General features: G+C 39.8%; 1 protein-coding gene and 1 pseudogene across 4 annotated transcripts in view; one reads left to right on the forward strand and one right to left on the reverse strand.

The window, feature by feature from the left end:
• Positions 1–25,128, reverse strand: part of SCLY (selenocysteine lyase) — a 54,846-nt gene that overhangs the window by 25,845 nt on the left and 3,873 nt on the right. For 3 of the 4 annotated variants that reach the window (XM_077155555.1, XM_077155556.1, XM_077155558.1), the window contains 5 exons: positions 17,138–17,238; positions 12,420–12,582; positions 3,152–3,279; positions 2,764–2,928; positions 1,904–2,010 (listed from right to left, as the gene is read on the reverse strand). In XM_077155555.1, the coding sequence (XP_077011670.1) occupies positions 1,904–2,010; positions 2,764–2,928; positions 3,152–3,279; positions 12,420–12,582; positions 17,138–17,238 (664 nt within the window). The remainder of the gene's footprint in view (positions 1–1,903; positions 2,011–2,763; positions 2,929–3,151; positions 3,280–12,419; positions 12,583–17,137; positions 17,239–25,128) is intronic. The other variant, XM_077155557.1, reaches the window with a different exon arrangement.
• On the forward strand, positions 20,796–21,567 carry LOC143676879 (5'-AMP-activated protein kinase catalytic subunit alpha-2 pseudogene; annotated as a pseudogene).

Below are 25,128 nucleotides of genomic sequence, written 5' to 3' on the forward strand. Positions count from 1 at the left end.
AGTTCTTTTCTTTTCAGTACTTGAAAAATACTGTGCCACTTCCCTGTGGCCTCCACATTTCTGATGAATGATCTACTGTCATTCAAACTGTTTCCCCCCTATAGATATGGTGTCACTTTTCTCTGGCTGCTTTCCAGATTTGATATAGAAAGCCTTGTGAGGGTGAAAGTGTAAGCTCCTCTCTAGGCTTTTGCTGACAGGGTGGAGGTAGCAGTTTTTCTACACTGTTTTGCTAGATTAGTGCAGTTATGTCTAAAATATTTGTCTTGCTAGGCTGACTCTTTCCTGGTCCTTTGGCTAGAGAGAGCAGGTTAGGGCTGGGCTTTTCCTGTCTGTGCCTATCGGTGTTTCTGGGTTTCTGGTTTCTTTGGCTCAAAGCCTGGAATACATGTGGCAAAAAGAAAACCCAGAGAATTTGCCACTGTGTCATTACTATTTCTCCCTCTTCTTAGAAAGTTTCTTACAAAAATTGTGGCACTGGCAGCATCTGGTCCTGCAGTTAAAATATTTCTGCATGTAGTGGGGACACAGGAGTCAAAGGGAAACCTGGTGCTTCTACCTGGCCCTGCAGTGCATCTCAATGACAAAGGCCCCAGAGAATCTCTTGGTAGGCCACACCAAAAACGAGAGTAACAAGGAAACTCAGCCTTAGTTTATGGCCTCAGGTGCGCCACCCTACAAGAGAAGTTACTTACAGACAACTCTGGGGTTCCTCATAACAACCGGATAAGGTAGCTGCTACCATCAGCCCCCTCTTTAGTGATGACACCAAGGAGGTAGATGATGCACCCAGCTAGGGCAGCCTATCCAGGGCAGCGCCAGTTTTTGACCCCAGGCAAATCATGTTTGCACCATACCTGCTGCCAAGGGTACTAGCTGCTTTGAAGCAATGAAAAGAGATTTCCTTCATCTGTTTTGAATCATCCTAAGTGTAGAAATCAATCTGACAATCCAATTCTGACTCAGGAGTCATTGACCTGTCCTATTACAGTGCTTTCAAGAAATAGAAGATATGCCAAAATGTTGTTTTAATAAATCACAGCTTCAGATGTGTCCTTTCTTTCTCTCTAAGCCTAACTCTGCAAGTAAAATCATAATCCTCCCCAGTACATGGGACATGACTCCCAGGGATGAGCCTGGCCCTGGCATCATGGGATCAACAGTACCTACCTGACCAAAAGGCGGGAAATAAATGTATCAAAATAATCAGTGGCTAAGAGATTTCAAATAGAGTCAGGAGGCTGAAATGGAGGTTACTCTTAAGCAAGCTTCAGCTAGATACTGCTAATTGCCACGGAACGCCAAGGCCCAACCAACAGTATTCCTGGAAACCCTAGAGAGTAGCTATGGCTGTATCTGAGGCTATATAGGTTGCACTCATTGTTCATTTTTCAGAAACTTAAAACTGCCAGATAAGCCCTGAAACCCAGAGTTACCAGTCTCTCCAAGAACATCAACTAGTTTATCCCCCTACCCCAAAGGGTCAACACCCCTTTTCAACATGAAATTACAATGGTCATTGCCCAAATATCCCTGAAGACTAGGAGAAGGATTAATTGAGAGGGAGGAGTTGTACCAGAGAAGATAGGATTTAACAAATGGTCATGACTACTGAATCACCATATTGATATTTCTTGTTAGTCTAGTGTATTAGAACAGCTGGAAGGAAATACTTGAAACTATGGAACTTATAACCCATGCCATACTTTGAAATTTGCTCTATAATTACTTGTTAAACTGTACTTTGAAATTTATCACTTTTCGGATTATGTGCATATCACATAAAATTTTTTTTTACATTTTTTTGTGCATATCACAATAAAAAATGTTTAAAAAAAAAAAGAAGAAATTCAGCTTTACAGACAAACCGCATGGTGAGAATTTCATTGGCTTTCTACCTTACCCTGGCCTGAAGTTCCGTTCTTGCCCACCTCCGAACAGCATAGGGCGCAGAGGGGTGAGTTCACCCAGCCCCCGCACGTAAAGTGCTCCAATCCTGGGACCGTAGAACTGAAACAAAAAGTGAGACATTTACCCAACAAGAGCCTTCCGGGACCTACCCTGACACGTAGCAAGTGCTTGGAGGCCTAGGAGTAGAAAGAATTTTGAGACACTCCCCATGTGACCTGGAGCCCCTGAGCTGTGCTACCATAACCCTTTGGGCATGCTGGGGTCACAAAAGCCTTCAGGGTAGAGGGCAGAGCCCCAGCCTAAGAGGGAAGGCAGGTGCTGACTCTCATCCCCAGCTCTGTGGCAAGCTGAAGTCCTCTACGCACCACATGGCATAATCTGTAAAGGGAGAGGGGCTGGATCTAGAGATTGCCACAGGCTTGTCTGCATATAACCCCATGTCTTCAAATTGATATTATACAAAAATATCAAGCTAGCAGATACGCTCCTCTGGAAGCTAGCGTCAAAATGAGCACTAAAAATAATTCAGGTTCTTTAGCCAGGTGCCAGAAAAATGAGCAAAAGTTTCATAGGTGCTTCCCTAATCCACCTTGAAGATACAAATCTCTAAAACCAAACCTTTACACTCAGGAGTCACACTGTAAATTGAGGTAGAAAAAGCACTATCTCGAGTCCCCTACCTGCTGGGACCATGAATGTCTTGTCATAGTGTCCCCAGGGCCTCACTCCCAGGAGGCACTCGAGACTTAGGGGGTGGACAAGCGCATAACAAATGGTGGCGCAGGTGCCACTCTAAAGTGAGCCTTTAGGTAAATGCGGAGTCTTCCCAACAGGGAGGCTCCTTGGCAGTACCTTGTGCCCCACAATGGTAAGGAAGTCCACGCCCAGGTCCCCCACATCCACACGTCGCTTCCCCAAGACCTGCGCAGCATCTGTGTGCACAAGGACGGGAGGCAGCCCCGATGAAGCCCGCCTCTGGTTCAAAGCCTTGACTCGCTGGCTGATTGCAGGGACTGGCTGCAGCAGGGAAAAGCAAACTTGTGATTATGGGGCCTAGGTTTGATGGTTTGATGACTGAATGACGGAAATAAGGAGTAGCTAATGAGGACAGGCAGAAAACATTACAAAACTGAAGAACAGAGGAAGAGGAGGCCCAAGCTGAGAAACATGAGATTCTGACGAGTCTAAGCCCCCTTTCCCCCTGCAGGGTTTCCTTAGGGCAGCTGAGGAGCCAGCTCACCATGATCACGCCCGTCTCGTTGTTGGCCAGCATGACGGTCACAAGGCACGTGGTGGGGCGGACTGCCGCCAGGATGTCGTCTGCTTCTACCTGCCCGCTCACCTTAGACACCGAGACAAAGGTGACAGCTGAAGAAAAGACACCAGGCCCGGATTAATTATACAAAGTGGTCTCTCCTGAAAGTTCACTTAGATAAAGCTTTAAAAGCCAATTTTCCATAATTTAAAAAGTAATTTGTTTTAAAAACTCAAAAAACTATAAAGAAGGAAAGATAAGCCACACACTATCACAGTCAGGTATTTTGACTTGAAAAAAAAGTACCTATTGTAAACCATGGATGGCAGTTAACAGTAATACCTTCCTATGCCTCCATCAACAGGAACAGACGCACTACACCAATGCTAGAGGGTGATGATGGGTGGAGTATATGGGGTACAGAATATTTTATTATCTCTTTTTCGTTTCTGGGGTAATGAAAGTGTTCAAAACGTGATCATGGTAATGAAGCACAACCATGTGATGACACAGTGATTGTATGCTGTGTATGGATTGCATGGTATGTGACTATATCTCAATAAAATTGCATTAAAAAAGAGAAAAAAGGAGCCACTAAAGAAGAAAGAACAATTGGAAATTTAAAATGATTTAGAAATTTAAAATATGATTTCTAGAATGAGAGCGTTCATCAACTGGTGAATGAGAAAACAAACATGCCTGAAGACCAAGGCCACGCTGCACATCGGGACAAAGGACCAAAACAGACAAATAAACAAACTTGAAGAGAAGCATGGGAGAAAAAAAGAAAAGAGAGATACACAAGTCATTAATAATAGTTGGAGACTTCAACACACCATTTTCAATAATGATCTACACAGAAGATCATAAGGAAATAGAAGAATTTAACACACTATTAAACCAACTAGATTTATTATTAGATGTCTATGAAAAACTCTACCCAACAGCATTCTTCTCAAGTACACATGGAACATTTTAATTGCAGACCAGACACTAGGCCATAAAACAAGCTTTAAGAAATTTAAAAGGATTCAAGTCATATAAAGTATGCTTTCTGATCACAATGGAATGAAATTAGGAGTGAATAACAGAAAGAAATTTGGGAAATTCACAAATACGTAGAAATTAAACAATGCATTCCAATGATAACTAATGAGTCAGAAAAGAAATAAAAAAGGAAACTGGGGGGGGGGGGTGCATTGCTAGTTCAGTGGTAGAATTCTCACCTGCCATGCCGGAGACCTGGGTTCGATTCCCAGCCCATGTACTTCCGCAAAAATAAACAAGCAAAACAAACAAACAAAAATTCAACAAATGGTGCTGCAATAATGGGATGCTCACATGGAAAAAGAATGAAATATGACCCCTGCCATATAGCATAGAAGAAAAAGAGGAAACTGAAAAATAATTTGAGATAAGTGAAATTATGACTTCACTTATGAACATGCTAAAACTCACAGGATACACGAAACAAGTGCTCATAGGGAAATCTGTATATATAAATACCTATACTAACAGGAAGAAACATCTCAGATCAATAAACTCTCTACCCATGTTAAGATACTAGAAAATGAGAAAACCAGACCTAAAACAGACAGAAGGAAGCAAATAATAAAAATTGGAGTGAAAATTTATGAAACAGAAAACAGGAAACTTCTAGTTTGCTAGCTGCTGGAATGCAACACACCAGAGACAGATTGGCTTTTAATAAAAGGGGGTTTATTTCGTTAGTTCTTCAGAGGAAAGGAGCTAACTTACAACTGAGGTTCTTTCTTACATGGGAAGGCACAGGATGATCTCTGCTGGCCTTCTCTCCAGGCCTCTGGGTTCCAACAACTTTCCCCAGGGTGATTCCTTTCTTCATCTCCAAGGGTCTGGATTGAGCTGTGAGTGCTGAGATGAGGTGTGCTGAGCTGCTTGGGCTGTGCTACATTGTGCTCTCTCATTTAAGCACCAGGCTGTTAAGTCAAACGTCATTCACTGCAGCAGGCACACCTCCTAGCTGACTGCAGATGTAATCAGCAACAGATGAGGTTCACGTACCATTGGCTCATGTCCACAGCAACAGAACTAGGCACCTTCACCTGGCCAAGTCAACAACTGAATCTAACTACCACAGAAACAAAGAGAAAAACAAACAAACAAAAAAAGGTGGCTCTTTGACAGCAACAACAAATGGACAAATCTAGGCTACCCAGAAAAGGGAGAAGACTTGAATCCTAAAATCAAGAATGAAAGAGAAGCATGGGTTACCCGGCTGGGGCCTATTGTTAATGGTCCTAGATTGCAGGTTCTTATAGCAGTCACATATATTCAGAAGTTGTAACTGTCATTTCTAAATTCTGAGATACTGAACTGTTGGTATAACCTGATCATTTGCAGAAACTTTGGGGATTTATGTGACACCTAAGACTCAAAATTAGAGCTCTGAAGCTATGAAAGTCAGCAGTGCCCCATACAGGAACTGCTCAAAAAGCTGAAAAAGGGATCAGACTTCAAGTAGAGATATGAAGGAAGGTGATCTGGATAGGACTGAGGTAGAGTAGAACATAAGATAAAGGATGATATCATCCATACTTTAAACTTCAACTTCTGCGTGATACCAAAGGACAAGATGTTCGTTTGGTGCAAAATTTATATTTTGTGTAGTGCAGTATGTAATTTAAATTGTATGGTCAGTTTAGTTGAAGACCGTAAGTACATGGAATCTTGAGGAGGGTGTGAAATTTTGTTGGTTTGTCCAGGTTAGTATGATGCCCCAATATAACCCAGAGTAATGTGGGCAGTGAATAAAAAAGTATTTACAAATTCCCCTTGGGGGGCTGGGAAGAAAGGAGGAAATATTCAACTTATCCATTTGAAGAAGTTTTGGTATTCTCTATAAGCAAATATCAATAGGCCAAGCCCTCATTCTTGGGGTTCATCCCTATGAAACTTATTCCTGCAGAGGATAGGCTAAACTTACTTAAAATTAGGCCCTACAGTCACCCCCAGAGAACCTCTTTTGTGTTTCAGATGTGGCCTCTCTCTCTAAGCCAGCTTGGCAGGTGAACTCAATGCCCCCCCTCCCATGTGGAAAATGACTCCAGGGGCATAAATCTCCCTGACAACATGGGACAGAACTCCCGGGATGAACCAAGACCTGGCATTAAGGAATTGAGAAAGACTTCTTGACCAAAAAGGGGAAGAGAGAGTGAGACAAAATAAAGTTTCAGTGGCTGAGAGATTTCAGAGCCGAAAGGTTATCCTGGAAGTATTCTTATGTATTATATTGATATCCCTTTTTAGTTTATGGTGTAGTGGAGTGGCTAGAGGGAAGTACCTGAAACTGTTGAGTTGTGTTCCAGTAGCCTTGATTCTTGAAGATAATTGTATAAAGATATAACTTTTACAACATGACTGTGTGATGTTACCGTATGATTGTGAAAACCTTGTGTCTGATGCTTCTTTAATCCAGGGTATGGACAAATGAGTAAAAAATATACATAATAAACAAATAAATACAGGGGATAAGGGGTAAAATAAATTGGGTAGATGGAAATATTAGTGGGCAATGAGAAGGAGGGACAAGGGGTATGGTATGCATGAATTTTTTTTTTCTTTCCATTCTTTTTCTGGAGTGACGTAAATGTTCTAAAAAAATGATCATGGTGATGAATACACAACTATGTGATGATATTCTGAGCCACTAATTATACACCATGTGTGGAATGTATGTTTGTGAAGATTTGTCAATAAAAATATTAAAACAAAAAAGATTGAAAGAGGGTACATTACTACAAACCTTACAGAAATAAAAAGGATTATAAGCAAATACTGTGAACAACTGTATGCCGGCAAATTCCTCCTAGAAAGACATAAATTACTGAAACCAACTCAAAGAGAAATAGGAAATGTGAATAGACCAGTAACAAGTAAAGAGAATGCATTAGTCATTTAAAAGGTTCCCACAAAGAAACGCCCAGGTCCAGACGGCTTCAATGAATTCTACCAGTATAAAAAGAAAAACTAATATCAGTTCTTTGCAAACTCTTCCAAAAACTGTAAGAGGAGGGACCATTTCCTGACTCATCCTATGAGCCAGTATTATCCTGTGTGCTGTTCTGAAGCTATTATGTACCCCAGAAAAGCCATGCTCTTTAATCCTCATTCAATACTGCTGCATGGACTCTTTCTGCGTGTTTCCATGGAGATATGACCCACCCAATTGTGGGTGGTAACTTTTGATTAGACAGTTTCTATGGAGATGGGTCTCCACCCATTCAAGGTGGGGTTGCTTGCTGGAGTCCTTTAAGAAGGAACCATTTTGGAAAAAGCCTTAGAGCCAACAGAGCCCACACAGCCAGAGATCTTCAGAGTTGCAGAAGGAAAATACCGCTGGGGAAGCCTTATGAAATGAGGAGAAAAAGCTAGCAGACATCACCCTGTGCCTTTCCAGCTGAGAGAGAAACCCTGAACTTTACTAGCCTTCTCGAACCAAGGTACCTTTTCCTGGATGTCTTAGTTTGGACATTTTTATCCCCTTAGAAATATAAACATGCAACTTAATAAATTCCATTTTTGAAAGCCATTCCATTTCTGGTATATTATACTCTGGTAGCTTTTACATACTAAAACACCCTGTTACCAAAACTAGACAAAGATATCACAAGAAAAGAAAACTACAGATCAATATCCCTTATGTATATAAAAACAATAATCTTCAACAAAATTCTAACAAAAACTCTAGAAACAAAGCCAAGGGATTATACACCGTGACCAAGTGGGATTTGTGCCAGTAATGGAAGACTGATTTGATATCTGAAAATCAATTAATATAATTTTGTCTTTATCAGTAGAAAAGGACAAAACCACATGATCACCTCAATAGATGAAGAAAAAGTATTTGACAAAACCCCTTAAGATAAAAATCATCAACAAACTAGGAATAGAAGGGAACTTCCTCGGCCTGCTAAAAAGCACTCATGAAAAACCCACCACTAACATCATATTTAATGGTGAAAGACTGAGTGCTTTCCCTGTAAGATTATGAACAAAACAAGGATACCCATTCTTGTCATTTCTATTCAACATCGTCCTAGAGGTTCTAGCCAGCACAATTAGTCAAGAAAAGGAAATAAATGGCATCCAGATTGGAAAGGAAGGAGTAAAAGTATCTCTATGTGCAGGTGATATATTATCTTGTGTTTAGAAGGAATCCTCTAAAAACCTTTTAGAAGCAATAAATGAGTTTGGCAATGTGCAGGGTACAAGATTACCATAAAAAAACAACTCTAACTGTATATACTAACAATGAAATTAAGAAAACTATTCCATTTACAATAACATCAAACGAATAAAATACTTAGGAAAAAAAGTTCAAAACTTACTCTGAAAACTACACAATTGTTGGAAGAAATAAAGAAAACCCAAATAAACGGAAAGACAGTCCATGCTAATGGACTGGAAGATATAATACTATTAAGATAACAATATTCCCCAAATTGATCAACATTATCCTATAAAACTCACAGCTGGCCTTTTTGCTGAAGAAAGTGACAAGCTGATTCTAATATTCATATGGGATTGGAAGAGACAGAACGGCCAGAATAATCTTAAAAAACAACAAATTTGGAGGACTCACACTTCCTCTGCCAATTTGAAAGGATGTATGTACCCTAGAAAAACCATGTTTTAATCCTAAATCCATTTTGTAAAGGCAGCCGTTTCTTCTAATCCCTATTCAGTACTGTATGTTTGAAACTGTAATTAGATCATCTCCCTGGAGATGTGACTCAGTCAAGAGTGGTTGTTAAACTGGATTAGGTGGAGACATGTCTCCACCCATTTGGGTGGGTCTTGATTAGTTTACTGGAATCCTATAAAAGAAGAAACATTTTGGAGAATGTGGGAGATTCTGAGGGAGCAGAGCAGACCGACATAGCCACGAGAAGCAGAGAGTCCACCAGCCAGCAACCTTTGGAGATGAAGAAGGAAAATGCCTCTCAGGGAGTTTCACAAAACAGGAAGCCAGGAGGGAAAGCTAGTAGATGATGCCATGTTCACCACGTGCCTTTCCACTTGAGAGAAAAACCCTGACTGTGTTTGTCATATGCCTTGTCACTTGAGAGAAAAACCCTGGATTTCATCAAGATACCTTCTTGAACGAAGGTATCTTTTCTTGGATGCCTTAGATTAGACATTTCTATAGACTTTTTAATTGGGACATATTCTCAGCCTTAGAACTGTAAACTAGCAACTTATTAAATTCCCCTTTTTAAAAGCCATTCCATGTCTGGCATATTGCATTCCAGCACCTAGCAAACTAGAACACTTCCCAACTCATTTCAAAGCTAGAGTAATCCAGATAGTGTCGTATTAACACAAACACACATGACATAGAGATCAAAGGAACAGAATCCAGAAGTAAACCTTCATACTTACGGTCAGTGATTTCAATGGAGATGCCAAGAAATTCAACAGAGAAAGAATAGGTTTTTCAGTAAATGGTACTGGGTCAACTGAATATGCATAGGCAAAAGGCTGAATTTGAACCCTTACCTCATATCATATACAAAATTAACTCAAAATGGATCACAGTCCTAAACATTAGAGCTAAAATTTTAGAAGCCTTAGAAAAGAAACAGAAGTAAATATTCATGACCTTGGGCTGGGAAAAACCTTTTTAGATACAATAAAAGAAAAAACAGATAAATTGGACTTTATCAAAATTTAAAACTTGTGATTCAAAGGCTATTATGAAAAAAAGTAGAAATTTACAGAATGGGGAAAACATTTACAAATCATATACCTGATAAGAGACTTGCATTTAGAATAAATAAAGAACTCTTCAAACTCAACAAAAAGATGAATAGCCCAATTTTAAAATGAGCAAAGGATTGAATAGACATTTTCCTAAAGAAGATATCAAATGGCCAATAAGCACCCAAAAAGATGTGCAATATCATCAGCCATCAGGGAAATACAAATAAAAATCATAATGCGATGCCACTTCACACTCACTGGATGGCCATAATAAAAAAAGGACAGATAATAAGTGTGAGTGAGCATAAAGAGAAATTGGAACCGTCGTACACTGCTAGTGGGAATATAAAATGGTGCAGCCTCTTTGGAAGATAAAGGTTTAAGTTAAACCTCAAAAGGTTAAGCATAATTACCACATGACGTAGCAATTCAACTCCTAACTACATACCAAGAGAAAGGAAAGCATATGTCCATGCAAAAACTTGTACACATATGTTCATATTGGAATTATTCATAATAGCCCCAAAGTGGAAACAGTCTGAATGTGTATCAAGTGACGAATGAATAAGCCAAATGTGGTCTATCCATACAATGAAATATTATTCGGCCCCAAGAAGGAATGAAGTTCTGGCCCATGCTACAGCATGGATGAACCTGGAAACGTAATGCTGTGAGAAAACCAGTCCCAGAAGACTACGCACAGTAAGATTTCATTTGTATGAAATGTCCAGAACAGGAAAATATAGAGACAGAAATGAGTTAATGACTGCCGAGGGCTGCGGGGTGAAGAGTTGGGGAGAAGAAGGGTCACTGCTAATGAGCATGAGAATTCTTTCTGGAACGTGAAAAAATCTTAAAATGGACTATGGTAATGGTTGCAGAACCCTGTAAATATACTGAAAACCACGGAATTGTACACTATTAATGGAATTTATTGGCTTATGAATTATAATAAAATAATCTTAATAAAGCTATTAAAAAAAAAACGGAGGGAGGGCCACAGAGGCTCAGTAGGCAGAGTTCTTGCCTGCCATGCAGGAGACCCAGGTTTGATTCCTGGTGCCTGCCATGCCAAAAATAAAAATTTAAAAAAAAGGAGGTGCATGTGATGGACAGAACTGGGAGGTTGTTTCAAGAGGGTCAGAACTGTCATTTTTAAAAGGAGATAATCTTAAGAGTATCATAATTCTCATTTTTATAAAGGGGGGGTCAACAGACACTTGATAAATGAGAAATGGAGAACATGGTTCTAAGTTATTCAAAATTAGATTAGAAGTATGTGCTTGTATTGATAACATACAAGAACTAAAAACAAAATTTACCAATGGTTTGCCTCTGAGAATCAGGAGCAGGACCCAGCAGCAGGAGAGGAACACCATTACTTTTTACTTTCTACCTCTCCATTATGTTTTATTTTCATCACATGGGGGCTTGCACTTAAATAACATTTGTTTAATTAAATAAAAATAGGGTAAATGCAACAGTAACTCATAATGATGTATACCAAGTTGCCCTTCCCTGCATTAGGAAAACACAGAAAAAAAAAAAGGTGCCAGGGATTAAAAGGAACTTCAATATAAATAAGAAAATTGGACCTGGCTTTTTTTTTTTAAGTGGTGAAAAATTTAATCTCAGAACCTAAACCCTTTGTCTGAATACCTTCACTTACAATAAGTCATCCAGGTAAGATCACAAAAAGAAAAAGTTTTTCAAGAGTCAAATGGGAAAATCAACAAGGTTTTATAGTCAAGCCATGCAGTTCTGCTAGTCCCTCTATCTTTAAAATAAAAATATTTTCCCCTTATTCACCAGCATGTTTCAGGGTGGATTAGATAAGATGGTTACTGTTGTGAAGAAAAAGGATTTCTTATTTAAAGAAGAACATTAATCTTGGCTCTTGGCCCATTACTCCTTCCGGTGTCCCCCACCAGCTGCCCACAACCCACCTGGAAAGCTCACCCCCCCACCCAATCTGGAGGTCCTCGTCTCCTGCTTTGTTAAGCTAGTTACGTAGCAGGAGTCATTGATTCTTGTTTTCACTGCCCCAAATCTATGTCTATCTGATCCTTTCCTTCCTGAGAAGCAAGTGCCAAGGCTTGACCATTAAAATCAAATAATGAAGAGCACTGTTAATCACTTAGCAGACACATGCCACTGAAATGTGATAATTATTGAATATTGGAGTTTGAAATATCGGTCAGTGATTACCCACTTCTTCCTGAAGGACTATTAGGGGCACTGGGCAGCTTCCCTGAGGGACCAGCCCATAAACAGACAGTCTTTGCAGCTGAGAACAGGCCAGGACCTGAGGGCAGGAAAGGCAAGTTATTCACCCTGTCCACGGGGCCTGGATCTGTCCCCTCGGGTCCAGCAAGTCGGGGGTAAGTGTAGAGATGGAAGCTGGGTCTCCAGGGTCAGTTCCAGGCCCTGCATGCAGGCCACCCCGCCCCTGCCCCACTGGAGCTCAGCGCAGGCTGTTCCAGGCTGCCCCTGGCTGCCACTCACTCACCGGCCATTTCCTCCCTTGCTAGGTGCTCCAGAGGCAGCCGGATAGAATCGTGTTCCACGGCGGAAGTGATAAAATGGGGCTTGTGATGTTCACCCTTGTTCTCTTTTGAAGTTTGGTTTTCGTGGAAGTATTTCACCACAGAATGGATTACTAAATTATTTGACTGCAGAAACAGCAGAAAAAGCATTTATAGAAATTGTCCTAAATACCTCTCACTTGTATTCTTTGCAGGTAACATTAAGAAAGAAAATAGCCTCGAACAAATTCAGCTCTCTGAGCTGTGTGAAAGGCTGAAGTACAAAGATTTGGGGTTTACAAACTTTTAAAACTTCTGAATTTATTTCCAATCAGTCATGCCTGTTTTGTTAAGTAACATTATGAATTTTTTAATTTTATAAATTTTTCAAAAAAAAAAAATTTCCCCCAGGAACCCATTGCTGGTGGCAGAATAAATTGGTACAAATTCTAGTGCAAGCCATTTGGCAGATCTATCAAATTACAAATGTGGATGACCTTGGACCCAACAATTCTATTCCTAGTACTTTCTCATACAGTTACCTATAAAACTTACTTATTAACTGAGGCACTGTTTGCAATAGAAAGACACAGGAAAGACCCTTAAATATCTATCAATATGGGATTTATTAAATAAGTTACCATCCAATTCAATGGAACACTAAGCAGATGTAAAAAATACTGAGGAAACTTCATTGTGCTGATATACTTGTTAAATAAAAAAGGTAGCAAACATTATATACAGTGTGTTATAATTTGTGGGCAAATTACACACATTTGCTTATATATTCCAAAAAAATCTTTGAAAAGGAAAAAATGGAAGAAGAAAAATATAAATCTACATACCTAATTTTAATGTATAGATTATCTTCTGGACAAGAAACTAAAAATACTGGGTCTTCTAAAGGGAGGGAAAGTGGACAACTGGAAAAGATGAGATACTTGCTTTTAAAACTTTTTTGCTTATAGTTAAAGGTAACATAAATACAGAAGTGTACAAAATAGAAATGTACCTTTTTGGGGGGGGGAGTGAGTGCTTTCTATCTTTCTTTTTTAAAGTTTTTAAAAACATAACAACATACAAACATGAACATTCTTACCATATGATCATTCCATTCTTGGTATATAATCAATGACTCATAACATCACATAGATGTTTATTCATCACCATGATCATTTCTTAGAACATTTGCATAATTCAGAAAAAGAAATAAAAAGAAAAAACTTATACATACCATACCCGCTACCCCTCCCTCTCATTGACTGCTGGTATTTCCATCTACCCAATATATATTTACTTATTTTTTTGTTTTTTTATTATTTAATATATTTCTTGTTTTTTAAAAATTTATTTATTAATATAAAAATTTAACAAACAAAATAAAACATTAACATATATAATCAGTAATTCACAATATCATCACTTGGTTGCATATTCATCATTACTTATTTTTAATCCATGTTTTACTCATCTGTCCATACTGTAGATAAAAGGAGCATCTGACACAAGGTTTTCACAATCACACAGTCACATTGCAAAAACTATATCATTATACAATCATCTTCAAGAAACATGGCTACTGGAGCACAGCTCTACATTTTCAGGCACTTTCCTCCAGCCTCTTCAATATACCTTACATAAAAAGGGGATATCTATATAACGCATAAGAATAACCTCCAGGCTAACCTCTCGACTCTGTTTGAAATCTCTCGGCCATTGACACTTTATTTTGTCTCATTTCTCTCCTCCCCCTTTTGGTCGAGGTTTTTCCAATCCCTTGAAGCTGAGTCCCAGCTCATTTTACGATTTCTGTCCCACATTGCCAGGAAGGTCCACACCTCTGGGAGTCATGTCCCATGTAGAGAGGGGGAGGGTAGTGAGTTTGCTTGTGTTGGCTGAGAGAGAGAGGCCACATCTGAGCAACAAAAGAGGTTCTCTGGGGGTGACTCTTAGGCCTAATTTTAGGTAGGCTTGACCTATCCTTTGTGGGGATAAGGTTCACATGAACAAACCTCAAGACTGAAGTCTTGGCCTATTACTTTGGTTGTCCTCACTGCTTGTGAGAATATCAGGAATTCTTCACTTGGGGAAGGTGAATTTTCCCCTTCTCACCATTCCCCTAGGGGGACTTTGCAAATACTTTTTTATTCACTGTTCAAATCACTCTGGCATTTATTAGGGCATTACTCTTGAGTAGGGCATGAGATTTTGTAGGTTTGTCCAGAAATGTACCATTTAATGAAAAAGTCAAAATACCTGAGTAGCTGTTATCTGGCCAAGGAAAAGGCTGCAAGAAGCCCCTGTGGGCCCTCCTAATCATGGCCCCTCCCACTCCCCTCACAGGACACTTTGCTTTTCTGTGTACTTTTACCTCCCAGGTAGGCAACCCCAAACAACATTGCTTATTTTGCTTATTTTTGACCCTTATATAAATGGAATCAAACTGATGGTGGTTTTTTCCTAATAAAGATTCAAGTTGTGAAGCCCTTGTGCAATGGAAACATTTACCAGATGTTGCTGATACTGGGTAACACATTTGTAACTCATAATGAGCTCCTAACATATTGCTATACTATACTCAGAAGGCTTGAAATGCCACTGACAGTTTAACCACTGTCTGAGGAAGAAGAGGTAACATTTCATCTGATCTAAGAAGCATCAAATTAATTAAAGGTGAAGAAATGGTCATGGATGGACAATTCAGATGAGCTTCTCCAAAAGATGGATGGTTTTTTTACAAGTTTTAGGTTACAGTCTTGAAAAATATCCTGATGCCCGTGCCCGCCCCCATCCCACTGATTTTGAGTCCAAGAAAGAAGGGTCTGCAGGCTCCATGAGCCTGGAGTGGCCCCTGCACCCCATTTAAGAGAACCGGAGGGCCATGAATCATTTCAGCATGGATGGCATAAAAGATGATGCAGCTGAATGTGAATGAGGCGGCCATGTCCGGGCCTGTTCCAGCTGCTGCCGTGTGCTTCCCCGTCAATCCACAGGGAGCATGGGGCAGAGGCACTGGTTTCCCCACTGGCAGCAGAACCCTGCTATTGCTCAGACTTCACAAGCGCAATGTTACTATTACTCTCACCACCTAAGGGTGCTAGTTTTGACACTCAGGAACACAGCAGCTCACATTCAAAACTCACCCACAGCCTCCCAGCCCACAAAGCACCTTGGCCCTCCGTTTCAGCCGAGACCACAAGCCTCCCAGGACAGCTGCAGAGGCTCTTCCTTGTGAGCCCAGTGGTTCGGGACCAGGATCACAAGCCTCAGTGCGCCCGGCCCGGCAGAACGTGTCCCAGGCAGCTGGCTGTGTTCCATTTTACTGACCACACCACCATGCACTGAGACTTACTCACTCAACTGTGAGCACGTGTGGTTTGTCCCCAGTTTTGGCCATTGGGAGTAACACCAAATATCACTAATAAGCCCTGATACACGGGTATCATTTTCCTAGAATATATACCTATAAACAGAATTGCTGGTTTATAAGGTAAACAGGTCTTTAACTTCATCAGATAATATCTATTTTCCAAAACGGTTTTCCACTTTACGTTCTATATCCTTGTTAACACCTCGCATCATCAGACTTCTTCATTTTTACCATTTTGAGGTGTCTCATTGCAGTTTACTCTGGTCACACATAAGTCCAAATAAATATCTTTTCTTCTGTTGAGACCATTTGGGCTTCTCTTTTGTGAATGTCTGTTCTTTTGAATCAGGCTTCTCTACTGAATGCCTATTTGAGTTTCTTGCCAATTTTTCTATCTGCCTTTTCATGATTTCTAGGAGTCCCTTTATATTCTGGACGCTAATCTTCTGTCAGTTATAAGTAGCAAGTATCTTCTCCCATGTTCTAGCTTGTCTTTTTATTTTTATCCTTTGATGATCTGAAGTTTGTTGTCATTGAGGTGGCAATAGAATTAATTAATGTTTTCCTTTAGGGTTCATGTTTTCTGTATTTAAGAAATCCATTACTCTCAGGTGTCAGGAAGATATTAACTGATTTCCTAAAGGCTTTATGAATTCCAGCTTTCACACTTAGGTCTTTATTCTACCCGGACACTTTGTATGCTGTGAAGGAGAAGTCCAATTTTCTTTTTTCTTTATGTGTTTGCCCCAGGACGCTTTATTGAAAAGACCAATCTTTCTCCCCACTCCTTTGCACTACCTTAACCATATAAGGTGATTCTATAATCTACTGCCTAAACCAGATACAGCTGAGAGAAAAAGCAGGTACTCTCATAATTACACAGGCTTCTCCCAGGACTGTCCAGAACTAACCAGGTTCCAGGGCCACTCCAGACCCATGGCTGATGCCCCTCTTGCCATCCCACTGCTGGCCCAGCTTTTACTCTCACACTAAAACCACTCTGCCTGAGTGACAAAAGCTTTTTCTCCCTGGTTCTTAATCTTCACCAGTTCTGACTATTCTTGGGTCTTTTATATCTCCATACAAATCCATTTGTGAGATTCCATCAAAAAAAGTGTCAAATAATGATGCAAAGCAAGTTAATCCACACATTGTATTATAAATATTCTATCAGCCACCCAGGATTTACTAGGAAATATGCTGGCTAATTACATCAAGCTAATTTGCAAAACAGCAAGGCCAAGCACTACTGTTTTAAAAAAAAAAAAGACAATAAAAAGGAACCGCATTCTATCTTTTATTGTAACTTACAACTTTACTGAGAAACTTTACCTCAGTGCCTCCGGACGTGAAGATTATGTCTTGAGGTTTTCCACCGATCATCTTCGCCAGGTTCTCTCGAGCTACATTTATAATATCCTTGGCCTTTCTACCTTGAGGGACCAAAAAGAAAATTCATTAATGACTTAATCCATTACACCCAATCCAATCAATACCTATTTATAAGAACAGCCAGGCACACGGTTGCGTTGAAAAGCCCCCACCCCGAGCCCGGTGGGTTCACTGCAGAGCAGCAGCCCCTCCCCTGCTTCACCTTCCCACTCTCCTCCCCACGGGGCTGCCTCTGCCAGTCTGGCACGTGACCTTCTTACCCTCTTAACAATGCATTTATAGACAGGTACCTTCAGGCAAGTTTTTCATGAGGTTTTCTCCTTAAAATTTACAGATTGCTTGGCAAAAACTTCATTTTCTCCACTTATCAAGTCCTGGAGATCTTTTTAAGTGAGGACTCAAGGAGCTGCCTCACCACCTATTAGAATGGCTCAAATGAAAAGACTGACCACTGCTGTTGTAGGGTGTAATGTTCTATAAATGGTGAGAAAGGGGGAAAATTAAAAAAAAAAAAGTAGTTGCTGGGGGTGGGGGTGGGGGCAGGGATTACAGAAGGGCACCAGGAAATTTTGGGGAGATGAAAATGTTTAGTATCTTGATTGGGATGGCAGCTTCAGAAATATACAGATATGCTAAAAGTTATCAAATTGTATACTTATGTAGTTTGTTATATGTTAATTATACCCCAATCAAGCTATCAGGGCAAACATGACTAAATTCCTCTCTTTGCTGCAATGCTCATTTTCCACACACAGACACACAAGACCAGAGACTCCTCAGGAACGAACACCGAGTGCGTTGAGCACTGAGAACCAAGTCGTCTTTGGGAAAGTAGGACAACTGGCAGAAACAAGCATCTGGGTATCCTTTTCATTTACTCAGAATTTATATTTTCAAAAAGGATCTAATACCACTTGAATAGAAATGTGTAATCAAGGAAATTTGAATATGGACTGTAAATTACATAACGTTACTGGATTAATATTAAATTGTTGGGAGGGAAAACAACGCTCTGATTAAAAAGGAGAACTTGGGAGCTACATGATTTAATGTCTCAGGGTGAAGTAGCATGGCATTTACTGCTGACTTTCAAGTGACTTGGAAAGAATAGGGCAAAAAATTAACAATTGGTGAACCCAGTCAAGGGTAGGTAGGTGTTCATTACACTATTCTTTCAACTTTTCTGCAGGTGGTACCTTTTTCAGAATAAAACTTTGATAGGAGGAGTTTAGAAAAGAACCATGAAACCCACGTGGCCTGAACCTCAGGCCAGGATGACACCATCGCTGTTCTCAGGCGGGAAAACGACCCTGTGATTAGGGAGAAAGTCCTTCTCTTAGGGCTGCATGCACTTCAGTTGGATGGTGAAGTACCTCACCGACTTAACTCATTCTCAAAGGGCTCAGGAAAAAAATGCAAATTGAGAAAGAAAGAGAGCAAATAAATACGGCAGAAGTTTGGAGTCAAGTAGAAGACTTTCAGGACTCCATTCTATTAATCTTTAAACTTTTCTGTATGTTTGAAATTTTCCTAAATTCACAATACAAAGTTAGAAAAATGAATGCATCACCATTAGTGTGATTAAATGTAAGGAATAGAGTTCTGAAACCACACAGAGAACCTGGCACGTGTAAAGCTGAGCCTTACGTTCAGCTCTGAATTCCTAACAGTAAAAGCAAAGCATGGAACGGAATGAGTATGAGTGTATGCGCATACAAAAGCAAGTGCTCTTCACTAGGCTGTCCTTCACACCTGAGACCCCTGATCCTCTGCCCAGCTCCATCTTCCTCTCGCCATCAGCACTTGTCTTTCATTTGCTGTTTCCACTCTCTCCTTCTGTTCTCTTTGGACCACTAAAATCAGGCCACTGGCCCCCAAATCTCCTCCTCCAGGGTCTCCACATGGCTTACCCCAGGTGCTCGCCTCAGTGCTCACCGCAATTATGTGAGGCTGTGGGACCAACCTCCAGGCAATGGGCTGGAAGCCAGAGTGGTGTGTGCAACTTCCAAGGGTGACCTTCAAAGACCTGGGCATACCATCTGCCTCTTTTTCTCTTTCCACAGACTGGAATGCTGATACCATCGTCTGAGCTGGGGCAGCCACCCTGACCACAGGAGGAAGCTGTATGTTGAGGAAGAGCAACGGGATAGAAGGTGCCAGGGTCCCTGAGCATGATAAGCCACCACATGGGCCCTGGACTGTGCATGAGAGATCAGCTTCAAGCTGTTTAAACCACTATTGTTTTGGATTTTTTGGCTATCACAGTAAAACTCTCACATTTCTCATACTTGCCCAGGTGCAATTTTTGCTCTGGGAGGTGAGGAGGGAGAAAAATCAAACCATACTGTACATTCTTTTCTATAACCTGCTTTTTCTACTTGAACTAGATGCTGATACTATCTTTTCATTCACCAACATAGCTCACACCAGTGCTTCCGGGGGCCCAGACTCCACGAAAAGGGCACCACCATACTTCATCAAAACAGCCCTCTATGATAAATACTGAGGCTATTAACAGTTTTTGCTACTATAAGGAAGACACTGATAAAAACCCTGGGTATCCAAAATCTTCTTATACATTCTTAACATTTAAATTTCCCCCAAAGACTTTAAATCATGATATTTTGAAGTAGTTCAATGATTCTATCATAAAGGAGGTGTTTTAGTTTCCTGGGCTGCTTAAGCAAATACCATGAAATGCTTCAGCTTAAACAATGCAAATTTATTTGCTCTAAATCAAGGGATCACCATGGCAATGTTTTATTTCCAAAGTTCAGTTGCCAGTAATCCTCGGCTCCTCTGTCACATGGCAAGACAAAATGACTGCATCTGCTGGTCTCCTCCTTCTCTTCTGGGTTTCTTTGATTTCAGCTTCTTGCTTCCCTGGCGTTCTCTCCTCAAGTCTGAATTTATTCTCTTCTGAAGCACTCCTGCACAGTGACCAAGGCCCATCCTGGATGACCCGGGCCACACCTTCAAGGATTAACTGTAAGAACATACTTTTCTGGGGTACATGCAGCGTGAAACCTTCACAGGTGGTTTTCTTTGTTTTTTACATTTCTGCCTGAGGATGAACAGAGAATGACTTGTAAAGCATTTGTTAGTTATGGTGTCTGTTTTTGGAAACGAAGGCTGTGGATGTTACCCACACCAAATCACAGATAGGGACATTCTTCCCCCTTGGGAGATATTCCCAAACTACTTAGTGAAGAAAACGCCCTTTTCATCAGCATTCAGTGTGCTCCTCGTTCTCAGGAAGATCACCTTTACTGGAGGACAAATTAGATCCTAGGCAACACCCAGAGGATACGCCAAAATACACCAACAAATATGTTAACACGTTACTAGGAGCTGATGTTGGAAAAGCTTTTAGTTACCAAGTTGCTGTGAGACTGCTACAGGTGAAAGGCAGTAGGTTCTTTGCCTGATGCACGCAAATGACCAATTCCAGAGACCCCAGGGTTTCAAAGAAAGAAAGAATTTATTGCTGGGTGTGAAGCTGATTGGACAGCTTATCTGTCAAAAAAATCGTCTTACAGAACTGCAGTAATTCTAATAGTTTTACAGTATCAAAAGATGGGCAGGGGCCTGCAGAGCGATGCTGCACACACCGAAGACGGCTGGGAAGCAGAGGCACAGCGGGGGGTGGAAACCGGTCACTCTGTGTTACGGGACACTCTGGGCTTCAGCACCATCAGCAAAGGCAAGACGGGAGAACATCAACTGACAGGATGTTAAATGTTAAATGCTAAAGTTAAAATCTTAAATAGACAGAAGATTCTTAGCTTAGATGTTGTTAGAAAAATAAAGTGAGAAATTCAAAATCTAAAACTCCTTCATCATCCTCATGTTATCAAACTATATCAAATGACCAGCATCCAACGGATTTTTTTATGGTAATGGAATATGTATCTGGTGGTGAATTATTCGACTACAACTGCAAACATGGATGGGTTTAAGAGATGGAAGCCAGGCGACTGTTTCAGCAAATTTTCTGCTGTGGATTACTGTCATAGGCATATGGCTGCTCACTGAGACCTGAAACCAGAGAATATTGGATATACTATTGGATTCCAAATATTGGAATATTTGCAAATACTACTGGATGCACACACGAATGCCAAGAAAGCTGATTCTGGGTTATCTAATATGATGTCAGGTGGTGAATTTTCCGTACTAGTTGTGGGTCCCCAAATTATGCAGCAGCTAAAGTCATCTCTGGCAGATTGTACTCAGGTCCTGAAACCGACATCTGGAGTTGTGGTGTTATTTTACATGTTCCTCTTTGTGGCACTCTTCCATTTGATGATGAGTATGTACTCACATTAAGAAGATCCGAGGGGGTGCTTTTCATATACCAGAATATCTAAATCATTCTATTGCTACTCTTCTGATGCATATGTTGCAGGCTGACCCCCCAAAACAGGAAACCATCAAAGACATAAAGCACCAGGAATTAAACCTGGGTCTCCGGCATGGCAGGCGAGAATTCTGCCACTGAGCCATCATCGCACCACCCTCTTACAGTTATTTTTGTACACATCTTATTTATCTTATAAGATGGTAACCCATTGAAAGTAGAAAAAAGATCTCCATTTTTATTTGCTCATTTAATCATTTTTGCTTTTATTCAACAAATATATATTTAGTATCTGTACTGTGCAAGCTCCTCTACTAGGTGCTTGGAAAATAGTAGACAAGATAGATATTGACTTCATGGAAATCACATCTGACTATTCTCTTGCATGATTTAAATTCAGTATTGGTATTAATGTCCTTGTGGTTAAAAGTGAAGGGTCTGAAGTCACTGTCTGACTACAAATTCTGATTTGTCTGTATACTAACTGTATGTGTATCACTCAGTCTTTTCTGCTTTAGTTAATACACACACATGCATAGTGGATTTGTTGGGAGAACAGTCTTAGATTCAACTGTGTAAAATTGCCAATTCTGTAATTCTGAAGACTTTAATCTTATGAATGGCGGATGTTCAACCTAACAAAACTCACACTCTTAGAATAATGTCTAGTACATAATGTTAGCTATTAATATTATATTTTAAGAGCTTATATAGGAAAATTTTAATTGCACTTAAATGAAGTTTGGATATACTGTGAGGTTTTAAAAATTTGATTGAAAATCTTTGCAACCTATTTAGAAAGTAGTGACAGTAGAACATTGTGCTCATGTGAAAGGATGTATGTACCCTAGAAAAGCCATGTGTTAATCCTAATCCTATTTTGTAAAGGCAGCTCTTTCTTCTAATCTCTGTTCAGTACTGTATGTTTGAAACTGTAATTAGATCATCTCCTTGGAAATGTGACTCAGTCAAGAGCGGTTGTTAAAGTGAATAGGTAGGTCTTGATTAGTTTACTGGAATCCTATAAAAGAGGAAACATTTTGGAGAATGAGAAAGGATCCAGAAAGCAGAGAAGAACGACATAGTGACAAGAACAGAGAGTCCACCAGCCCAGTGACCTCTGGAGATGAAGGAGGAAAACACCTCCCGGGGAGCTTCATGAAACAGGAAGCCAGGAGAGAAAGCTAGTAGATGACACCATGTCTGCCATGTGCCTTTCCAGATGAGAGAGAAACCCTGAACTTCACTGGGTTTCTTGAAACAAGGTATCTTTCCCTAGATGTTAGATTGGACATTTCTATAAACTCGTTTTAATTGGGACATTTTCTCAGCCAAAGAACTGTAAATTAGCAGTTTATTAAATTCCCCTTTTTCAAATCCATTCTGTTTCTGGTATATTGCATTCCAGCAGCTAGCAAACTAGAACAAACATCATTTCCAGTGCCTGTATAAACAACCCACATGAACTGATTGTCTCAAGTGAATCTTCATAAACATCCACCTTGGTGGAGTTAATTCAGAAACGAACTCCTTAAAAACAAAAGTTAAAAGTATGTCTTTTTCAAAGGCTTTTTTTAGTTATAAAGAACTATGGTCATTTGTCTAAATTAATGAGTTAGAAATAAAAATTCAAATTATTTAACCATAATTACTAATGGTTAAAAAAAAAAAGTATTCTATAAAGTGTAAAACTCAGTGCTTTTTAGTATATTTACAAAGTTGTATAGTCATTACCAGTATCTAATTCCATCTTTTCAAAACCCCAGAAAGAAACTCCATACCCATTAGCAGTCACTCCCCATTTCTCCATCCTCCAATCCTCTAAGCAGTCACTAACTTACTTTCCGGATCTATCGACTTACCTGTTCTGGAAATTTCATCAGTGAAATCATACAGTATATGGCCTTTTGCGTTTAATTTGCGTTTTGGTTATAATATGCGTTAGCATATTTGCAAGGTTCATTTCATGGTATAATGTGTATCTGTACTTTGTTCTTTTTGTGTCTGAAAAATATTCCATTGTATTGATAATGCATTTTTTATTTTAATTTTTTTTTTTTTAAAGAGAGAGGGAGGAAGGGAAGGAAAGACAGAGAAGGAAGGAAGGATAGAAGGAAGGAAGGGAGGAAGAAAGGGAAACATTTTTAAACATTTTCTTGTTTTATTATATTTTGTTTGTTTGTTTGTTTTTTACATGGGCTGGGACCGGGAATCGAACCGGGGTCCTCCGGCACGGCAGGCAAGCACTCTTGCCCGCTGAGCCACCGCGGCCCGCCCGATAATGCATTTTGTTTATCCATTCATTAGTTAATGGACATTTGAGCTGGTTCCTATTTTGGGCTATTATGAATAAAGTTGCTTTGAACATTTATGTGTAAGTTTTTGAATGGCCATGTTTTCAGTTCTCTTGGCTATATACCTAGGAGTAGAATTGTTGTCTCATGTGGTGACTCTATGTGTTAAGATGATGCAGTTTATTCCCCTTTATTCTTTTAATAAAATGTTTATTAAGTACATTGAAAAAAAAAAGATGGTCAGGTTTTAGGATAAGCACAATGGCTCCAGATGATGTAATTAGATGTGATTAATTATTGAGCATGCACAGATTGAGTACATGCTTAGTCACAGGATGTATGTAAGAAAACAGCAGGCTTAATAGGATGACGGCTGTGTTTTTTTAGTGTTATAATGAGGAACAGTTGACTTGTAGGTTAAAGTCTAAGCTACTGCACGTCACGTGGGCCCATTTTGGTTAGACTCAGTTTAAGTTATCAGGAGGACTTTGGACTTGGGATGGGTTAGATCTGGGCTGACCCAAGACCCTTCATTAATAAACATTAGAGGTTGTCCTTAGTGATCATAAAATTCTAAAGTTGATAAAATGGGTACAAGTGAAGATTAGTCGCAAAGTTTTCTCCATCACAAGAGCACAAGATATAGAGAATCATTATCAGAGATCAAGGCATCTGGATTATAGTTCAGAGATGTCAGGTATTTCCCTGTTTACTCTAACATACCAGAAAGCAAAAAGGAGCATCTATTTTTTGAAGCATGACTGAGTAATCCTAACCATCCCTTCCATCCTGAGTTCTCAGTTACAAGACTGTCATGAGCAAACTGATGTGAAAACACTGTGAAACTGTAAAGCCCTCCACAGCCATTACTGAACACTAGGGCTTGGCAATAAACTGTTGGAAACGGTATTTTAGGTCATCATGAGCCACAGGTAGGAAAGTTTCCCTTAATCATCCCCAATAAACATCTAAGAAGAATGACCTTCTGAGAAACAAATCTAACTCAACCACTGAACTGCACTGAAGGAAAATACTTTCCCAAACTTCCAATTATTGTAGTAAGAATAAACCAGACACAAATAAGGATATTTAGAATTGTAACTAAAATAAAGACTTCAAGGAATTTAAAAGTAACTTTTATTAAAAAAAAAAAATCCAGGATTATATACGATCCTGATGATTTAAAAGATATATTTCGCAAATTTTATACGGATCAACTGACACATGAAAAGGTTTTAATAGGTTTTGTTTTTACAGAGTAGCTCTCAATAAGACAT

The sequence above is a fragment of the Tamandua tetradactyla genome, chromosome 3 (assembly GCF_023851605.1).
Source record: "Tamandua tetradactyla isolate mTamTet1 chromosome 3, mTamTet1.pri, whole genome shotgun sequence".
Lineage (NCBI taxonomy): Eukaryota > Metazoa > Chordata > Mammalia > Pilosa > Myrmecophagidae > Tamandua > Tamandua tetradactyla.